At 43.1% G+C, this 18,944-nt stretch overlaps 1 protein-coding gene across 1 annotated transcript; it reads left to right on the forward strand.

Moving 5' to 3' along the window:
* Positions 1 to 16,975: 16,975 nt before the first annotated feature.
* LOC137527338 (olfactory receptor 8G50-like) lies at positions 16,976 to 17,899 on the forward strand. The gene has a single exon (XM_068247847.1). The coding sequence runs from the start codon at positions 16,976 to 16,978 to the stop codon at positions 17,897 to 17,899; it is 924 nt and encodes a 307-aa protein (XP_068103948.1).
* Positions 17,900 to 18,944: the final 1,045 nt, after the last annotated feature.

The following is an 18,944-nucleotide window of genomic DNA, read 5'->3' on the forward strand; positions in this document are numbered from 1 at the left end:
TTCCCCTTCTTACTTCTTTCTTGCTCTCAGAAGCCATTTTCTTCTAGGAAAGTGTTTTATAGTTGAAATTTCTTATCAGTAAGGGTCACACTGTAGTCACTTCCTGTCTGAGTCAGGACTGAGTCAGCCACTTACATACCTGATATTTAACTCTGTCAGTCAGTGAAAGAAAAAAAGGAACACAGCATAGTTATTTGTGTGCTAGGCACTGTACATACACATGTCTATCTCATCATGTCACATGGCAGTTCGGGTATACTTTAACCACTTTGCGTCCAAAAACAGAGCAATTTTCTGCTTTCACACTTCTGCCATTCATTAGCCAATAACTTTATCAATACTTATCACACATAAATTATCGATATACCTTGTTTTTTTCACCACCAATTAGGCTTTAATTGGGTGTTACTTTTTGCTAAGAATTATTTGATTTTGTATGCATTTTAAAGGGAATAAGGGGAGAAAAATAAAAAAAGCAATTATATCTCAGTTTTCAGCCATTATAGTTTAAAAATAATAAGCACTACTGTAGATTAAACCCACACATTAAATGTGCCTGTTTGTCTTGGTTATTAAAACATTTCAATTATGATCCTAGTACAATGTATGGCGAGTTGGCAACAATATATTATTTGAAAATAAAAGTGTTTTTTTTCAATGTTGTGTCTTTGGCTTTACCTGCAATTTATGTGGCTCTTTTGTATCCCCCTACCCCTAGTTAGCCAGATGTGCTCCTGTATATTCCCCCCTCCCCCATTGTTGACCAGATGTGCCTCTGTACCCCTCCTCCCAGCCCCAGTTAGCCTGGTGTGCCTCTGTAACCCCCCAGATGTGGCTTTTTATCCCCATAGTTAGCCAGGTGTGGTTTTAAAGCCCCCCTCCCATAGATAGCCAGGTATGTGCCCCTGTATCCCCCCTCCCCTCATGGATAGCCAGCTATGTGCCTTGTAATCCCCCCCATGGATAGCCAGGTGTGGGCCCCTTTATCCCTCCCCCTCCCCCATGGATAGCAAGCTATGCGCCATGTAACCCCCCCCCCCCCATGGACAGCCAGGAGTGTGCCCCTTTATTCCTTCCCCTTGCCCCATTGATAGCCAACTGTGTGCCCTGTAATCCCCCCCCCCCCCACATGGATAGCCAGGTTGGCCCTGTGGGGCCTTTTATCCCTCCTCCTCATGGATAGCCAGCTGTGTGCCCTGTGATCACCACCCCCCATAGATAGCTAGGTGTGGGCCTCTTTATCCCCTCCCCTCATGGATAGCCAGCTGTATGCAAAAAGTATTCCCCCCATATGGATAGCCAGGTGTGGGCCCGTTACATGCCAGGACATGCCGTCATCATGCCAGGACCCGATCCATTCGGCATAGTGAGGCTCACAGCGGTACTGAATGGAGGGGGGTCGCGATCGTCGCAGGAACAAGTACAGGTGAGTGATTGCTACATTGTGATTGCAGCATGGAGCATGGAGGAAGGAAGGGTATTGGAGGGGTAATACAGGAGATCGGGCGGGGGGTGGGGGGATCGGAGCCCCAGGAAGGGATGCATATTTAGTGTAGTTAGGGGGAGGGGGGTTAAGGAGCCCAGGCGTGTGCTAGCATGCATGCTGTGCTCATTAAATCAAAGTAACTTATATTCACGTCGTGTGGCTTTTAGGAGCCACTTGCAACTACGTGAATATACTGTAGTTAGCATGTAAAGTGGTTAAAGCGGACCAGAACTCAGAACTATCTATCTGCTCTAAAAGATGCACATCTGCATAAAAACCTTTAAAGAACAACATGTCTTTGTTACAGCTGATACGAATCCTACAATAAATCTTCAGTGTGTCTACTTCCTATCTTTCATGGAAGAAGACATTTTGTTAACACCCTGTGTTTACAAATTAGCTTTCCTGCCATGACAGAGGAGATTTCTGAGCTGATACAGCTGAGAGATCAAATTGCAGTTGTGATTAGTCACAGATGAGGGGTATTAGACAGGCTAAACTCTCTAAGTACATTCAGGGGCATTTCTCTCTGTTTTCCTTCTCTCCTGTGCAAGAGTTCAGGTCCACTTTAACAGTTTACTAATGACTATAAGGCACAATAAGGCACAATAAAGTAGAAATTATTGCTTGCATTGTCAGTTCTCCCTTATGTTAGTTTTTAATCATTTTATGACTTCTTTCCTTTGATCTAAAACCCCACAAAGGAATACGACACACTATGAGCTGCTTTATTAGCCATTTGAAGAACAGTGATTGCAACATATAAATATATTGCAGAAGAATAGGGTTGAAAACCAAACATTAGTACTTCTGGTGACCCAGAGCTGTGAGGGGACAACTACTAACTTTCCTTTCCTCCAATAAAGGGGCCCACCCTTTCGATCAGGTGTTTTTGGGACATCACTTGTTGTGGGTGTGAAGCCCATGATTTCCACACTTGTTTTATGATCCTTAAAATATCCTCCCCTTCCTGGTTGAGAAGGTTATTAAGGGTAGGCAAGGGAAAGGGTGTAAACATTGGGGGCTCCATCAAAATTTTGCTGGGGCCCTATGATTTGTAGTTAAAATGCCTTTAACCACTTGAGGACTCAGCCTTTACCCCCCCTTAAGGACCGGCGCTGTTTTTTCCATTCAGACCACTGCAGCTTTAACGGTTTATTGCTCAGTCATACAACCTACCACCTAAATGAATTTTGGCTCCTTTTCTTCTCACTAATACAGCTTTCTTTTGATGCTATTTGATTGCTGCTGCGAGTTTCAGTTTTTATTATATTCATCAAAAAAGATATGAATTTTGGCAAAAAAATGATTTTTTTAACTTTCTGTGCTGACATTTTTCAAATAAAGTAAAATTTCTGTATACATGCAGCGCGAAAAATGTGGACAAACATGTTTTTGATTAAAAAAAACCCATTCAGTGTATATTTATTGGTTTGGGTAAAAGTTATAGCGTTTACAAACTATGGTGCAAAAAGTGAATTTTCCCATTTTTAAGCATCTCTGACTTTCCTGACTACCTGTCATGTTTCATGAGGTGCTAGAATTCCAGGATAGTATAAATACCCCCCAAATGACCCCATTTTGGAAAGAAGACATCCCAAAGTATTCACTGAGAGGCATAGTGAGTTCATAGAAGATTTTATTTTTTGTCACAAGTTAGCGGAAAATGACAGTTTGTCACAAAAAAAAAAAAAAAAAGTTTCCATTTCTGCTAACTTGTAACAAAAAAAAAATGAAATCTGCCATGAACTCAACCTGCCCCTCAATGAATACCTTGAAGTGTCTATTTTTCAAAATGGGGTCATTTATGGGGTGTGTTTACTGTCCTGGCATTTTGGGGGGTGCGGAATTGTAAGCACCCCTGTAAAGCCTAAAGGTAGTCATTGCACTGTGGGCCCCTTAGCGCAGTTTGGCTGCAAAAAAGTGTCACACATATGGTATCGCCATACTCGGGAGAAGTAGTACAATGTGTTTTGGGGTGTATTTTTACACATACCCATGCTGGGTGGGAGAAATATCTCTGTAAATGACAATTTTTTGATTTTTTTTACACACAATTGTCCATTTACAGAGTCATTTCTCCCACTCAGCATGGGTATGTATAAAAATACACCCCAAAACACATTGTACTACTTCTCCTGAGTACGGCGATACCACATGTGTGGCACTTTTTTGCACCCTAACTGCGCTAAGGGGCCCAGAGTCCAATGAGTACCTTTAGGATTTCACAGGTCATTTTGAGAAATTTGGTTTCAAGACTACTCCTCACGGTTTAGGGCCCCTAAAATGCCAGGGCAGTATAGGAACCCCACAAATGACCCCATTTTACAAAGAAGACACCCCAAGGTACTCAATTAGGAGTATGGTGAGTTCATAGAAGATTTTACTTTTTGTCACAAGTTAGCGGAAAATGATTTTTATTGGGTTTTTTTACCAAGTGTCATTTTCCGCTAACTTGTGACAAAAAATAAAATCTTCTATGAACTCACCATACTCCTAACGGAATACCTTGGGATGTCCTCTTTGTAAAATGGGGTCATTTGTGGGGTTCCTATACTGCTCTGACATTTTAGGGGCCCTAAACCGTGAGGAGTAGTCTTGAAACCAAATGTTTCAAAATGACCTGTGAAATGCTAAAGGTACTCATTGGACTCTGGGCCCCTTAGCGCAGTTAGGGTGCAAAAAAGGGCCACACATGTGGTATCGCCGTACTCGGGAGAAGTAGTACAATGTGTTTTGGGGTGTATTTTTACACATACCCATATTGGGTGGGAGAAATATCTCTGTAAATGACAATTTTTTGATTTCTTTACACACAATTGTCAATTTACAGAGATATTTCTCCCACCCAATATGGGTATGTGTAAAAATACACCCCAAAACACATAATACTACTTCTCCTGAGTACGGCGGTACCACATGTGTGGCACTTTTTTGCACCCTAACTGCGCTAAGGGGCCCAGAGTCCAATGAGTACCGTTAGTGAGAAATTTGGTTTCAAGACTACTCCTCACGGTTTAGGGCCCCTAAAATGCCAGGACAGTATAGGAACCCCACAAATGACCCCATTTTACAAAGAGGACATCCCAAGGTATTCCGTTAGGAGTATGGTGAGTTCATAGAAGATTTTTTTTTTTCACAAGTTAGCGGAAAATGACACTTGGTAAAAAAAGCCCAATAAAAATTATTTTCCGCTAACTTGTGACAAAAAGTAAAATCTTCTATGAACTCACCATACTCCTAATTGAGTACCTTGGGGTGTCTTCTTTCTAAAATGGGGTCATTTGTGGGGTTCCTATACTGCTCTGGCATTTTAGGGGCCCTAAACCGTGAGGAGTAGTCTTGAAACCAAATTTCTCAAAATGACCTGTGAAATGCTAACGGTACTCATTGGTCTCTGGGCCCCTTAGCGCAGTTAGGGTGCAAAAAAGTGCCACACATGTGGTATTGCCGTACTCGGGAGAAGTAGTACAATGTGTTTTGGGGTGTATTTTTACACATACCCATATTGGGTGGGAGAAATATCTCTGTAAATGGACAAATGTGTGTAAAAAAAATCAAAAAATTGTCATTTACAGATTTCTTCTACCCATCATGGGTATGTGTAAAAATACACCCAAAACACATTGGTCTACTTCTCCCGGGTACAGCGATAGCACGTGTGGCACTTTTTTGCAGCCTAACTGCGCTAAGGGGCCCAACGTGCAATGACTACCTTTGGGCTTTACAGGGGTGCTCACAATTTAGCCCCCCCCCCCCCCCCACATGACAGGACAGTTAACAAACCCCACAAATGACCCCATTTTAAAAATAAGACACCACAAAGTATTCCATGAGGGGCATGGTGAGTTTATAATAAAAATTATTTTTTGTCACAAGTTAGCAGAAAAGGATACTTTGTGAAAAAAAAAAAAAAAAAAAAATGTATGCTAACTTGTGACAAAAAACTAAATCTTCTATGAACTCACCATGCACCTCACGGAATACTTTGGGGTGTCCTCTTTCCAAAATGGGGTCATTTGTGGGGTCTGTCCTGGCATTTTAGGGCTTCTGCAATCATTACATGTATGACCAGTATTTCTGCTATACTCCTTATATTGGGCATACAGGTAGTGCATTCTGGGCTGAAAGGAAAAATGAACGGCAAACATCCCTTCATTCGCATCGATCAATGTGGATGAACAAATATCTGCCAAAAAATGTGAAACAAAAAGAAAAGAAAGAGGGACATAGGAGCTGCCACCCCAAAAATTCAAACCCACCAGCTCGTATGCCCAGGCAATCCTGATTTATTCATCCACATTGATCGATGTGAATGGAGAAATCATTGCTTGAGTTCTTTTTTGATACAAAGTGCTTGCCAAAGCATATGAATCCCCAACACCACACCTTGGCCCATATGCCTCGGCAAACGTATCTTTTTCACTGTGGAGGAGAAATCTCGTCCTACAGCGCTGCATGCACTGATTTTGTGTAACCTGACAGAAGCGCAATGCTTCTGTCAGGATGCACCATCAGTGCTGCAGCTGATTGGTCGGTCGGTCGGTCTGGATAGAAAAAAGAGAGAAGAAAAATGAAAAAAACAAAACAAAAAGGAGGGGAAGGCGTCCGCCTGGACATAGGAGCTGCCACCCCAAAAATCCAAACCCACCAGCTCGTATGCCCAGGCAATCCTGATTTATTCATCCACATTGATCGATGTGAATGGAGAAATCATTGCTTGAGTTCTTTTTTGATACAAAGTGCTTGTCAAAGCATATGAATCCCCAACACCACACCTTGGCCCATATGCCTCGGCAAACGTATCTTTTTTACTGTGAAGGAGAAATCTCGTCCTACAGCGCTGCATGCACTGATTTTGTGTAACCTGACAGAAGCGCAATGCTTCTGTCAGGATGCACCATCAGTGCTGCAGCTGATTGGTCGGTCGGTCGGTCGGTCTGGATAGAAAAAAGAGAGAAGAAAAACGAAAAAAACAAAAAGGAGGGGAAGGCGTCCGCCTGGACATAGGAGCTGCCACCCCAAAAATCCAAACCCACCAGCTCGTATGCCCAGGCAATCCTGATTTATTCATCCACATTGATCGATGTGAATGGAGAAATCATTGCTTGAGTTCTTTTTTGATACAAAGTGCTTGCCAAAGCATATGAATCCCCAACACCACACCTTGGCCCATATGCCTCGGCAAACGTATCTTTTTTACTGTGGAGGAGAAATCTCGTCCTACAGCGCTGCATGCACCGATTTTGTGTAACCTGACAGAAGCGCAATGCTTCTGTCAGGATGCATCATCAGTGCTGCAGCTGATTGGTCGGTTGGAAAAAAAGAGAGAAGAAGAAAAAAAAAAAAAAAAAAAGCAAGCAAGCAGCAAAGCACTTCAATAACATTAACTTTTTAAACTTTATTAAATATGTTCAAACCAAACAATAACATTGGTAACCAAATATTAACTTTTTTGCTTACCTGTTTTTTTGTTTTTGTTTTTTTTACCTGCGAGCTGAGGATAAACTTCTCCTCCCCCATGGGTCAATGTGCAAAGTGCAAATCGCACAGATATGTGGCGAAGTACATTATGCATTCTGTCCCAAGTGAAAGGAGAGGTTTCTGGCAGGCCAGTGTATTTGGATCTCTCAAAACCTGATGTTTGGGTTCACACTGCATACTGGCCTATCCGGTCGGTCGAGCCCGCCGCACCGTCTCGCCCAAAATAGATCTTCAGGGAATACCACAAGAGTAGCATTCGGCCTAGTAATTAACTGCGTCGCCGTAGACTAACATGACTTCCGGGCCCACCCAAATTGCCGCAGAAGCCACGCAGTAACGTAGGCATGCACTAGCATTAAGTCAAGCACTTCCAGCATAGTGGGGGACCGCAAAGTGTGACTTTTGCTAGGCAATTTGCCCTAACGCATCGCGCCAGTGTGAAATAGCACTGAGAGACCCTTGTGTGCCTACTGCTGTGTCTGTAGTTCCCTAGGTTCTAAAAGTGTGTCTTCTCGTGGTACCTCTCATAACACTCCCCTAGGCATAGGCCAGGTTGGTCAGGACAGCGGGGACAGTAAACGGGGGTGTCACGCCTTATTCCAGCCTTGCTGCAGACACGACATCTTTTTCTGGGGTTGCGTTGAGTTTGGGTACTGGGAATCGGGTAGGCGTAATGCCTTCCATGCAGCCGGCTAGTTGCATTTGGGGGTTGGGCTCTGGCACCTTCTGGATAGAGGAGTGCCGAAACAATGTCTTCCTGGAATTGAAGGAAAGATCCAGTTCTCCCAGCCTTACTGTAGAGAACAAAGCTGTTGTACATCGCCAATTGAATTAAATACACAGACACTTTCTTATACCAGCGTCTGGTTTTCCGGGAAATTAAATAGGGCCCTAACATCTGGTCATTGAAGTCCACCCCTCCCATGTTGGCATTATAGCTGTGGACGGCGAGGGGCTTTTCAATGACCTCTGTTGCCCGTGTAATTTGTACTGTCGTGTCTGTGTGAATGGTAGACAGAAGGTAAACGTCCCTCTTGTCCTTCCATTTCACCGAGAGCAAGTCATCGGTACACAAGGCGGCCCTCTCCCCCCGTTGAAGTCTGGTGTTAACGAGCCGTTGGGGGAAGCCCCGGCGACTAGGCCGCATGGTGCCACAGCATCGGATTCCTTCTAACTTTAAGTGCTGAAAGAGGGCCACACTTGTGTAAAAGTTATCCACATAAAGATGGTACCCCTTCTGGAACAAGGGTGACACCAAGTCCCACACAATCTTTCCACTGCTCCCCAGGTAGTCAGGACATCCGACCGGCTCCAATTTTGAGTCTTTTCCCTCATAGACCCTAAAACGAGATGTATAGCCTGTGGCCCTATCACAGAGCTTATACAGTTTCACCCCATACCGGGCGCGCTTGCTTGGGATGTACTGTTTGATGCCAAGGCGCCCGGTAAAATGTACGAGGGACTCATCTACACAGATGTTCTGTTCAGGGGTATAAGCATCTGCAAATGTGGATGACAGGTGGTCTATGAGGGGCCGAATTTTGTGGAGCCGGTCATAAGCTGGGTGGTCTCTTTCATGACAGGTGTCGTTGTCATTGAAATGCAGGAAGCGCAGGATGATCTCAAATCGCGCCCTGGACATGGCAGCAGAGAACACGGGCATGTTATGTATTTGGCGTGTAGACCAATAAGAGCGCAATACATTTTTTTTAGTAATACCCATGTTGAGGAGAAGGCCCAAAAAAATTTTAAGTTCGGAAACTTGGAGTGGTTTCCACCGAAAAGGCTGGGCGTGGCAGATTTTCGGATGGGCGGTTATAAATTGTGTGGCATATAGGTTGGTCTCAGCCACAATTAAGTCAAGGAGATCCTGGGTGAGGAACAGTTCAAAAAAGTCTAGGGCCGATCCTAGTTCAACTGTCTCCACCTGGACTCCAGACTGGGCGGTGAAAGGGGACAGTATGGGTGCGGCGGGATCAGGGGAATGCCAATCAGGGTTTGCCAGCACCTCTGGAAAACCAATGGGAGTACGGGCCCGTCTACTTGGTGGCTGCGGATCGGATCTTAATTCACGTACCACCGAACCAGTTTCTACTTCCAGGATGGTGTCCGGCACTTCATCAGGGTCTTCTGCGGAAGTACTGGTGTTGATAGGTCCAGGAGATGCTGCGCTGCTGGTGCATGCCTCACCAAGAAAAATCAGATCAGCGCCACTCTGCTGCCCTTGAGACTGATCTTCCGCCACCTGCAGTCCAGTGACATGGGGTGTGGTACGCCTGGCTCTAGCCGGGACCTCAACCTTGTCATCGGAACTATCGGTCAGAGAGCCACTGCTGTCTACAGGATCGTACTCTGAACCCGAAGATTCGTCGAATAAGTCGACCCAATCATCCTCATCCGACTGGTCCATGTACCTGTAGATGTCTTCATTGGAAAACCTCTTTTTTGCCATGGTGGCCTGCTAAATTTAGGAGGTATTCCTCTGAGACTACCCAGGAAAAGAGCACCTAGCTAGCGAAAGGGAGTACTTGAGAGGTAGAAAGCTGTGGTCACTGAGTTTAGATAAAAAAAATCAAAACTGATGTTTACAGTGCCACAGCTTGTGTACAGTGTTTTTTGCAGTTATCAGAAAAAAGAAATTTCTGTCACTGCGATGGGGTGGGCTGAACGCAGTGCAGGCGAACGATCAGGTCTGATCGGGCAAACCCTGCGTTTTTTTGTGGATCCTAGAGACCCTAATATAGATCTGACTGTGATCACTAATAATCACTTACAGATACTATATAGTACCAATGCTGATTAGCGACAGTGATGACGCTAATTAGTGACTGTGGTGCAGTGGGCTGAGCACTAACTGACACTAACAACCCTTTTGCTTAGCTAACTGGCCTAACTGTTTGTTACCACAAGTGATACTAAAAAAGTTTTTAGATCACTAGGATAGTGATGGTGAGGGGGGGGGGGGGGTTGGAGATCAGAGAGCAATCACAAATAATCAAAAACAATCACGAGACAATTACAACACAATTACAGCAATCGGCGCAATCAAAGCCAATCACGGACCAATTGAATCCAATAACGCGACAATCAAAAACCAATTACGTGACAATTGAAGCCAATCACACGACAATCGATGCTAATCACAGGGCAAAATAGCCAATCAGTGGGTAATTGGCAAAATCAAAACCAATTACGGGCAATTGAAGCCAATCACGCGACAATCGAAAACAAATTACGTGACAATCGAAGCCAATCAAACGACAATCGATGCCAATCACAGTGCAATTGAGACAATTGTAGCCAAACAAAGCACAATCAAGCCTTACAGACAGGAGATAAGATACACAGTGGCAGGGGGGAGAATATACGCAATCAATGAACTAGGACGGTGTGGGGAGAATCGGAAGGGGTGGGGGGTGATCAGATACCCCTAAGGGGTAGTTGGGGGTCTAATCTGATGGATAGGAGTGACAGGTGGTGACAGGGGGTGATAGATGGGTTATTGACGGGTGATAAGTGGGTGTTTACAGGGAAAAACAGATGTAAACAATGGACTGCTGATGTGATCAGGGGGGGTGTCTCGGTGGGATCTGAAAGGGTGGGTGGGTGATCAGAAGCCCCTAAGGGGCAGTTGGGGGTCTGATCTAATGGGGGGCAGTGACAGGTGGTGACAAGGGATGATTGACAGGTGACTGATAGGTGATTGGCAGCTGATCGCTGGGGAGATAGACAGATGCAGGGGAGATAGATAGGTTCAGTATACAGGGGGGGGGGGGGGGGGCGGGGGGAGATCTGGAGGTGTGGGGGTGATCAGATACCCCTAAGGGGTAGTTGGGGGTCTGCTCTGATGGATAGAAGTGACAGGTGGTGACAGGGATTTATTGATGGGTGATATGGGGGGTGGTTAGGTCTGATCTGCGGGCTGCAGGGGGGTACAGGGGGGTGTCTGATGGGTGCTGCGGGTGATCGGGGGGTCTGTGGGGCTCCTAAAGTGTGTGTGTGTGTTGCTATACTGTGCCTGCTCTCCTCGCTGGTGGTCGATCGCTAAGTGTGACCACCAGCGGGAGGCAGGCAGTATAATACAGTTTGTTACGTAAACAAACTGTATTATACTCATTGTATTGGCCAATTTGAAAAAGTACAGCCCGCCGGCGCTGCTGATTGGCCGGCGGGCTGAAGTCACAAGGGTGCCCAACAGTGTGACGTAGCGATTGCGCGGCTGTAGCCGCGCGATCACTCGTTAATTAGGCGTATATATAGACGCTATAGCAGCATAGAGGGTGATAGCAGCGGCTGGGAACGCGGAAAATCAGCCGCGTTCCCAGCCTGTCGGCGGCTGTTGCCGAACCGGAAGTAGCCGCCGGCGGGGACAGGACGATCGGAGCGGGGCTGCGAGGGCACCATCCAGCTTCGGGGGGCTGAGGGATGCCCCAGGTGAGTAAATGTCATTTTTTTTTTTGCCTTAAGTATTCCTTTAAGGGGAGAGCAAGGTTTTGATTTGATGCTGTTTTTCAGCCCCTGTGGGAGATGCACATGTCACCTAACACTAAAGCCACAAAGCTCCCTGCCACTCATTTGATGTCTGCTGCTGCATGCTAGGCTCTCCTAGCACCATTGCTTCCTGTTGCTCTGTGCCGAGCCACCAGCTTGGACCACTGCCGCAGCTCTCCTCTGCTTCTTCTTGGCAACAGCAACTTCATAGCTCCTGCCGGGGCTCTCCATTAATTTACTAAGCGGACCAATGAGAATCAGGATGATTCTCATATCTTTCCCACCTTGACTGGATCAAAGGTGATCTCCTAGAAAAGGAGGAAGTTGCAGAGTCATAGCTATGGGTGGGCAAGGGGGTACACATGTCCCCGGGCGCAGCACTGTAAGCATGGCCACCGCACCCCCAAGTGCTGCTTCTCTCCCTCCCTCTGCAGAGGAGTGCAGAAGTGTTAACAGCAGCAGAACAAGGAGGGCACATCTGTCTAACTATAGGGGGTACATCTAGTTATTTAGATGAAGGAAAGGGAGGCACATCTGGCGATCTAAAGGGGGGCACATTTGGCTATTTAAACAGCATTTGTACATTTAGCTCCACCCATGACCACACCTACATTCTGATGCATGGCTATGCCTAATTTGTCCAGAGGGGGGGGGGGGGCACAAAACTGTTTTAGTCCCTGGGCACTGAAAAACCTAGCAACGCCTCTGGGAAGTTGTAGAATAGATTGAAGACTGATAACCTGAAGGGATGTGAGACTGGCAAGGTTTCCACATGACAATTGGCACTTCAGGAACCAATGGAAGAGAAGGTGATGCAGATAGAGAAGCTTGTTGAGTTATCAGTGATATATGGAGACCATTTATCAACATCCAAAGCACTAGAGCACACAACAAGGAAGGCACTCTTGCATGGCAATAATCTATATTGTAACAATGGAAAAGAGGAGTAGAGTGGGCAGGCACACAGACCATGACATCAAATGACTTGCACACTAGGCCTTCGGAAGAAGCCTATAGCACAGTGGAACGGTTGTCATACATTGCACGATTAGCACCCACTGCTGCTAAACCCAGCACCCCAGCAAGAAAAGATAAATACTGCACTTGTTTGTACAATCTGACGCACACGTAATCTATATTGTGCATAAAGTACACAAACATTTTTTGAGATCCTCACTCTTCCTCAGTTGTAAAACATCCAAGGCATTAGCATACATTCCTAGCACAAAACACGATCAACAGTCACCAGAGACATGTTTAGTGAATAGGATCTGATTACAGGTCCTCTATGAGTGCTCTTGGCTACGACATCATTCTGACATCAGAAGACCTGATGAATAATGGGATAAACAGACTAGGATCAGTAGGTCAACTAGCATAATATGCTCTGAGAACTTGCCTCTGGTGGTGCAAGAGGGGGTTGTGACAGTAAATAGAAGGTTCTCATATGAAAATGTGGGCATGTTAACATTAAATAAAAATAAATAGACCGTAAAAATGGATGAGACAATTATATAAGATAACTATCTCCTTCCCACGTTTCTTTAAAGGGTCAGGCTGCTTACTTCTTTGTTAAAGTGGACCTGAACTCAGAACGTCCTCTCTGCTATAAAAGATCTGCAACGCCATAATAACCTTTAACCAAAAAACATTTCTTTGTTACAGCTGATTCAAATCCTAAAATGAATCTGCACTGTTTCTACATTCTTCATGGAAGCAGACATATTGTTTACATCCTGTGCTTTCAAATGAGCTTATCTGCCATCTCTGCCTATGGCAGTCATGTGACACAAGGGAGAGATCAGATTTCAATTTGAGATTATGCACAGATGAGGGCAGATTAGACAGGTTTAACACCCTAAAAGCATACAGGGTGCATGTATCTATGTTTTCCTTCTGTCCTGTGCAAGAGTTCAAGTCCACTTTAACACTAGATTTACCACAGCTGCGCAGATTTGCGTAAATTCCCTGGAGCTCACACCTAGTAGCACCCCTGCTGAGTTTTTTTAACATGCTATCAACTCCATTGTTCTCTTTCTTTTGTTCTGAAAACACACACATTTCCATTTGTTTACTTGAACTAAATCACCTTGGATCTGAGTTACTCTATTTTCCAAACCTCCCATCCCCCACAACCAGAGAATTCTGTCCTTTGTAAGGTAATGCATAGTCAGTCACTGTATGGGATGAAAAGCCCAAAAGTAGGACAAGCACCATCACTAATACTAGATGACACTAAATAACATCAGGCTCATGAAGATATCAATAAATACATGTGTGCAGAAAGGCCCAACAGAAAAGGAACACAACACCAAAAAGACCACTGCTGAGCTGGCTGAACTACTGAAGATGACAACATATTGACAGTTTTTAATGTTATGTTTTGTGTTTCTTTGTTGTTGTTGTTGTTTTTACTTTTGCTATATGTATACATCGAATCTGAACCCAATAATCTTGTTTTATCAATTAGTAGATAATTTAGAGAAGAGGGTTCTTTCAAAATATTTTTGGAGACTTGTCTCACATCTCTAATACTTTTTCAAACAGACACATGGTGAGTTAGTTTAAAAAAAAAAGCAAAAACAATTTTTGTGCTTGCATAACACTTCTGGTTATACTTTGTTAGATACTCAAACAACAAGCTACTTGTAAAATACCTGTGTATTTTTACAGCTTTGGCTCCATATTTTATACCAAAAAGATCACACATCAGTTTCTTTTGGGATTGGGAATGCTGGTGTCCCTGTTTAACTGCAAACCTATTCTGGTAGGTTTATTTCCTCCATGTACTATAGTTTCCCATAAAATAAAGGTGCTGTTATGCCTAACTGGTTTACCCCAAATTCTCCCTATTTAGTGATGGGGACATTAGACTGTAAGTCAACTGTAAAAAGGTGAAGTGTTGCAGACATACTACTGCTGCTGCTGCTCTAGTATCCTTATCCATTTACAAACATGATTCCTATAGCCACTAGCTATTTTAAATAAAATAAATAAATAATCAAGGTCACAAGATTTGCTAATTTTCCAGATATTGTAGTTTTCAGGCAGATGTTCCCGAGACTATAAATTATATTTTAATGAGACTGTCAAGAGAGTAGATAAATATGAACATTATTCTTGAGAACAATTGCTACAGTATATAAACAGAAAAATTGTATGGCATTGATTTACTACATTATTATTCCACGATAGCTCAATGCACTTTTAAAAGTAAATACAACCCATGCTCACACAATCTAACTTCAAAATGGGTTGCACAGTTAATTTGTTCAATCATTTAATTATTAGTAGTAAATGTAGATATTGTATATTTATTTGCTATAATTGAAATTATGAAAATCACAAATATTTCACTTTTTTAGTTGTACCTACTGATTTTAGTGTGAAGTATTTATTTTTGCTTTAATCCTCTTTTCCACGAGCAGAACTGTGTGCTCAGCAAGCAGTTGTCAGACAGCAGTGTTCAGTTACCATGGAGCAGCAAGCAGTTGTGAGAGTTTAAGAGGTATTTCAAGGCCTATCAACTGCCTGTGGAAAAGAGGCTTTACTGCTGTACAGTGGATGATAATCCATGTGAAAAAAGGACTTTTTAAGTTAAATATCTGGTTTAATTAGATAGTTTCTGATTCCAAAACTTGCTCTAAACCCAACAGGAGAAGCTAGAAGAAGGTAATGTTGATTTATTAGATATGAATGCATATAGACAAATTTGTGTTACTAAATAAAAGAGCTAAATAATGGTTTTATTGTTAAATACAATTGGTTAACAAAAAAAAAACATATTAAATAAAAACACTGCACAATAAATGTTCTTGGCTGCAGATTGTTTTTCTATGGTGTGAACAAACATATAAAATATTTGCTGGCCAACAGTATATATATATATATTACAGGTGCATCTAAATTTAGAAAATTTATTTTGTATCAATACAGTTGTCAGTTCATAACTGTGTGTAAAGTTTGTCTAAAGTCTGACTAGCAATACCAGATAAAACCAAATAAAACATAGCTTTATTTAGTGCAACTTAGGTTGGATTTTCTTTTTTTTTTTCTTTATTGACAGGCATAATAAGACTGGAGGTCTTTGAAACTACTAAAACATATTTGGACTGTTACGGATGCCAAAGATGGCTGGTTTCTGAAATTTGTTATAATTTGTTCAACACACAAAAGTTAAACTTAACTAGGTCAGGATCCTGCTACTTAGGTAAAATAGTTACTATATATGTTTAAATTACTGAAAAATAGTGTTTTTTTCCAGTAATTTTAACATATATAGTAGTTTGAAAATACAAAAGCAGTAGAAGCATGACATGTCTTCTGTGTAGCCCATGAAGAAAAACATATTGAAAAAACACAGGTGTAGATGGAAGTGTGGGATCTAGTGATGATGGGCAGATTCTACTAAGAGACAAATCTCTACATTTCATGCTGAAATCGATCCGGAATTGGCCCTGTGCACCGTATCCAACGCCTCGCCGCCCCAACACTGTGCCTTGCCTCCCCAATGTATGTGCCCCGTGTAAATGTATACATTAGCTCTCCACCGGCCTCCGCTTGTCCCCTGCTGGCTTACGGGATTCCGTCTCTGCATACACATGCACCCCACGTGGTTTCCTAGTAAGGGCGTGCACGTGAGGTCACAGATGCCCTTACTAGGAAACAACGTGGGGCAGGCGTGTATGCAGAGATGGAATCCCAAAAGCCAGCAGGGGACAAGCGGAGGCCGCGCAGAGGTAATGTACACATTTTACCTGGGCACGGGGGGACATTTACATTAGGGGGGATAGCATTGGGGGTTTCGTCGTGCTCGTCGATCAACAGGAAATAGCATGCCGTACCGTCGGGCACCCGATCAAGAAACATCTTGCAGCATGTGCGATCAGAAATGCGACCAATTGTTGTCCTTGAAATTGGTCGCATTGTCGGTCAGACATGCACTTGGCAGGGCAGATTTTCATCCAATTTGATTATAATAATCAAATTGGATGGTCGATTGGCCGCCAAGTAGCCTGGTGTATGGCCACCTTTACGCTGCTGTGAGATGAGTGTAATCTTGAATTTCTATGGGTTTAGATGTTAACTGACTTTTCTACAAGCAATATTGTCCTTACATACGGAAACTCGGCGCTATATCACGGAGGAAGACATTATGTACTTTCCATAGTTTTTGCTTTTAGCAATATTTTCATTTTTATACATTTGTTGATTTTAGGTGTTAAACTTAGCCTTACTTATTCTTTTTCCTTTGCATGTTATGAAAATTAGTTTTCAGTAAATGAAGTGTATTAGTGATTTATGCTATACCGGCATAGAAACTAATAAAGCAAAGTCACATAAATGCTTCAAAATTTTGTAGCTCAGTATCTCTTGCTACTGGTGGAGCTTAAACTATAAAGTTAGCAAAAGTCTTACAGTGAAGTAACACTTTAATCTAATCGCTAATAAAGACACCATTTTCTGGATAGAGATACATATAGATGTCAATTTATTTTTTAAATAACAGTGTCTATGGATCAGACAAATAGGACAACATATTTTATTATTGCTGGTATCTCCAGCAATCCTGAAATGGACCTTCCTGTGTTCATTCTGGTCGTTTTAATTTATTGTGTCACACTTGGAGGTAATGGGAGCATTTTTGTTCTGATCTGCCTGGACCATCATCTTCAAACTCCCATGTATTTCTTTTTAGCTAACTTGTCCATCTTGGACCTCTGCAGTTCTACAACTAGTCTCCATAAGGTAATATTAAGTTTTATATCTGGAGACAACACCATTTCTTTTACAGGTTGCTTAGCACAAATATATATATTTCTATGTTTTTTATGTGATCAACTGCTGATTTTGACTGCAATGAGCTATGATCGTTTTGTGGCTGTGTGCAACCCTTTACGTTATAATGTGATCATGAATTACAGAGTTTGCACCCTATTGGCTACAGTTTGCTGGGCTTGGGGATTCATAGAAACCACAGAAACCCTAATAGAGCTAACCAAGCTAACATGTTTTAGATCAAATACAATTAATCATTTCTTCTGTGACCTTGTGCCTGTGATGAAGCTGTCATGCAGTAACACTTTATTTTTGGAGATTTACGTTCTTGTTATGGGAAGTGTGTCCGTCATTTTAATCCCATTTGTTCTGACCTGTATTTCCTATGTTTTTATTATTTCTGCAATTCTGAAGATTCATTCCAGCACTGGCAGATGGAAAGCTTTCCGAACCTGTTCCTCACATCTCACAGTGGTCATCCTTCTCTACACTACTCTTATCTGCCAGTACTTAAGACCAGTTTCAGTGGATACATTAGACTCTGTTAAATTCTTTGCCCTATTTAATACAATTGCTGTGCCCATACTAAATCCTCTGATTTATAGCTTAAAAAATGAGGAGGTGAAGGCTGCTTTCAATAGACTCAGATGCACCTTGTAGATAGATTCTGGTAAAACAATAGCTTACACCTCTGCTAACTATTCTCTTTTCATGGTTAGAGTGATCAGCTGCATAAGGTTTCAAAGTGAAAATATAGCCCATCGAGGCAATGCAAGCAGAGCTTGTGATAATGCTAAAAGTAATTACTGATCACAGTAAAAACAAATATTAAAAGGTTAATTTAGAAGCAAAATAAACAGCATAAAAATGGAGAGAAATAAAGCATAATTAACTACTTAAGGACCTTAGTAGTTGAAATCTACGCTCTGTTTTGATGGCTATCTGGCTGCCAGGGTGTAGATTTCAACTCACCGCAGCTGCGCACATCCGCCATTTTTGACGCTCCCGCCGATCTTGCCGCTGAATCCCTGCCACCTCCCGGTGCAGCTCACTCACTCTAAGCTTGTCTCTATCATAGCAGAGCGTTGTGAGTGGGTCAGTAGCCAATTTCATTGGCTCCTGGCCCTGTCTTTCAATGTAAGCAACTCCCATTGGCTTACATTGAAAGACAGGGTCAGGAGTCAATGAAAGTGGCTCCTGACTGGCTCACAGGAACTCTGCCATCATAGAGATGGCAGAGTGGGTGGTCCAGGTTCCCGACATGCAGCGGTGATGGCGGTTGCAGCGGGTATGTGTGGCGATCGCCGGGAATCCGCCGTTTCTGTACAAGCAGTCTCTGGTCCTTTAGGGGGCAGAGACCGCTTGTACTTAAGTGGTTAAGTGTTTATTATTTATTATTTGCATAGCGCAGACATCTCCTGCAGCACTCTACAGAGTATATATTGTCTTGTCATTTAACTGTTTCTCAGCGGGGGCTCACAATGTAATCCCTACCATAGTCATGTGTCTATGTATGTATGCAGCATATAAAGTATGTATCGTAGTCTATGGCCAATTTAGGGTGAAGCCAATTAACTTATCTGTATGTTTTTTGGGATGTGGGAGGAAACCAGTGTGCCCAGAGGAAACCCACACAAACACCGGAAGAACATACAAACTGTGAAGATAGAGCCTTGGCTGGGATTCAAACCGGAGACCCAGTACT

The sequence above is a fragment of the Hyperolius riggenbachi genome, chromosome 8 (genome assembly GCF_040937935.1).
Source record: "Hyperolius riggenbachi isolate aHypRig1 chromosome 8, aHypRig1.pri, whole genome shotgun sequence".
In the NCBI taxonomy this organism is placed as follows: domain Eukaryota; kingdom Metazoa; phylum Chordata; class Amphibia; order Anura; family Hyperoliidae; genus Hyperolius; species Hyperolius riggenbachi.

What these genes read in the sequence shown, in the direction of transcription:
- LOC137527338 (XM_068247847.1), top strand. Translation starts at nt 16,976, where the DNA reads ATGGATCAGACAAATAGGACAACATATTTTATTATTGCTGGTATCTCC.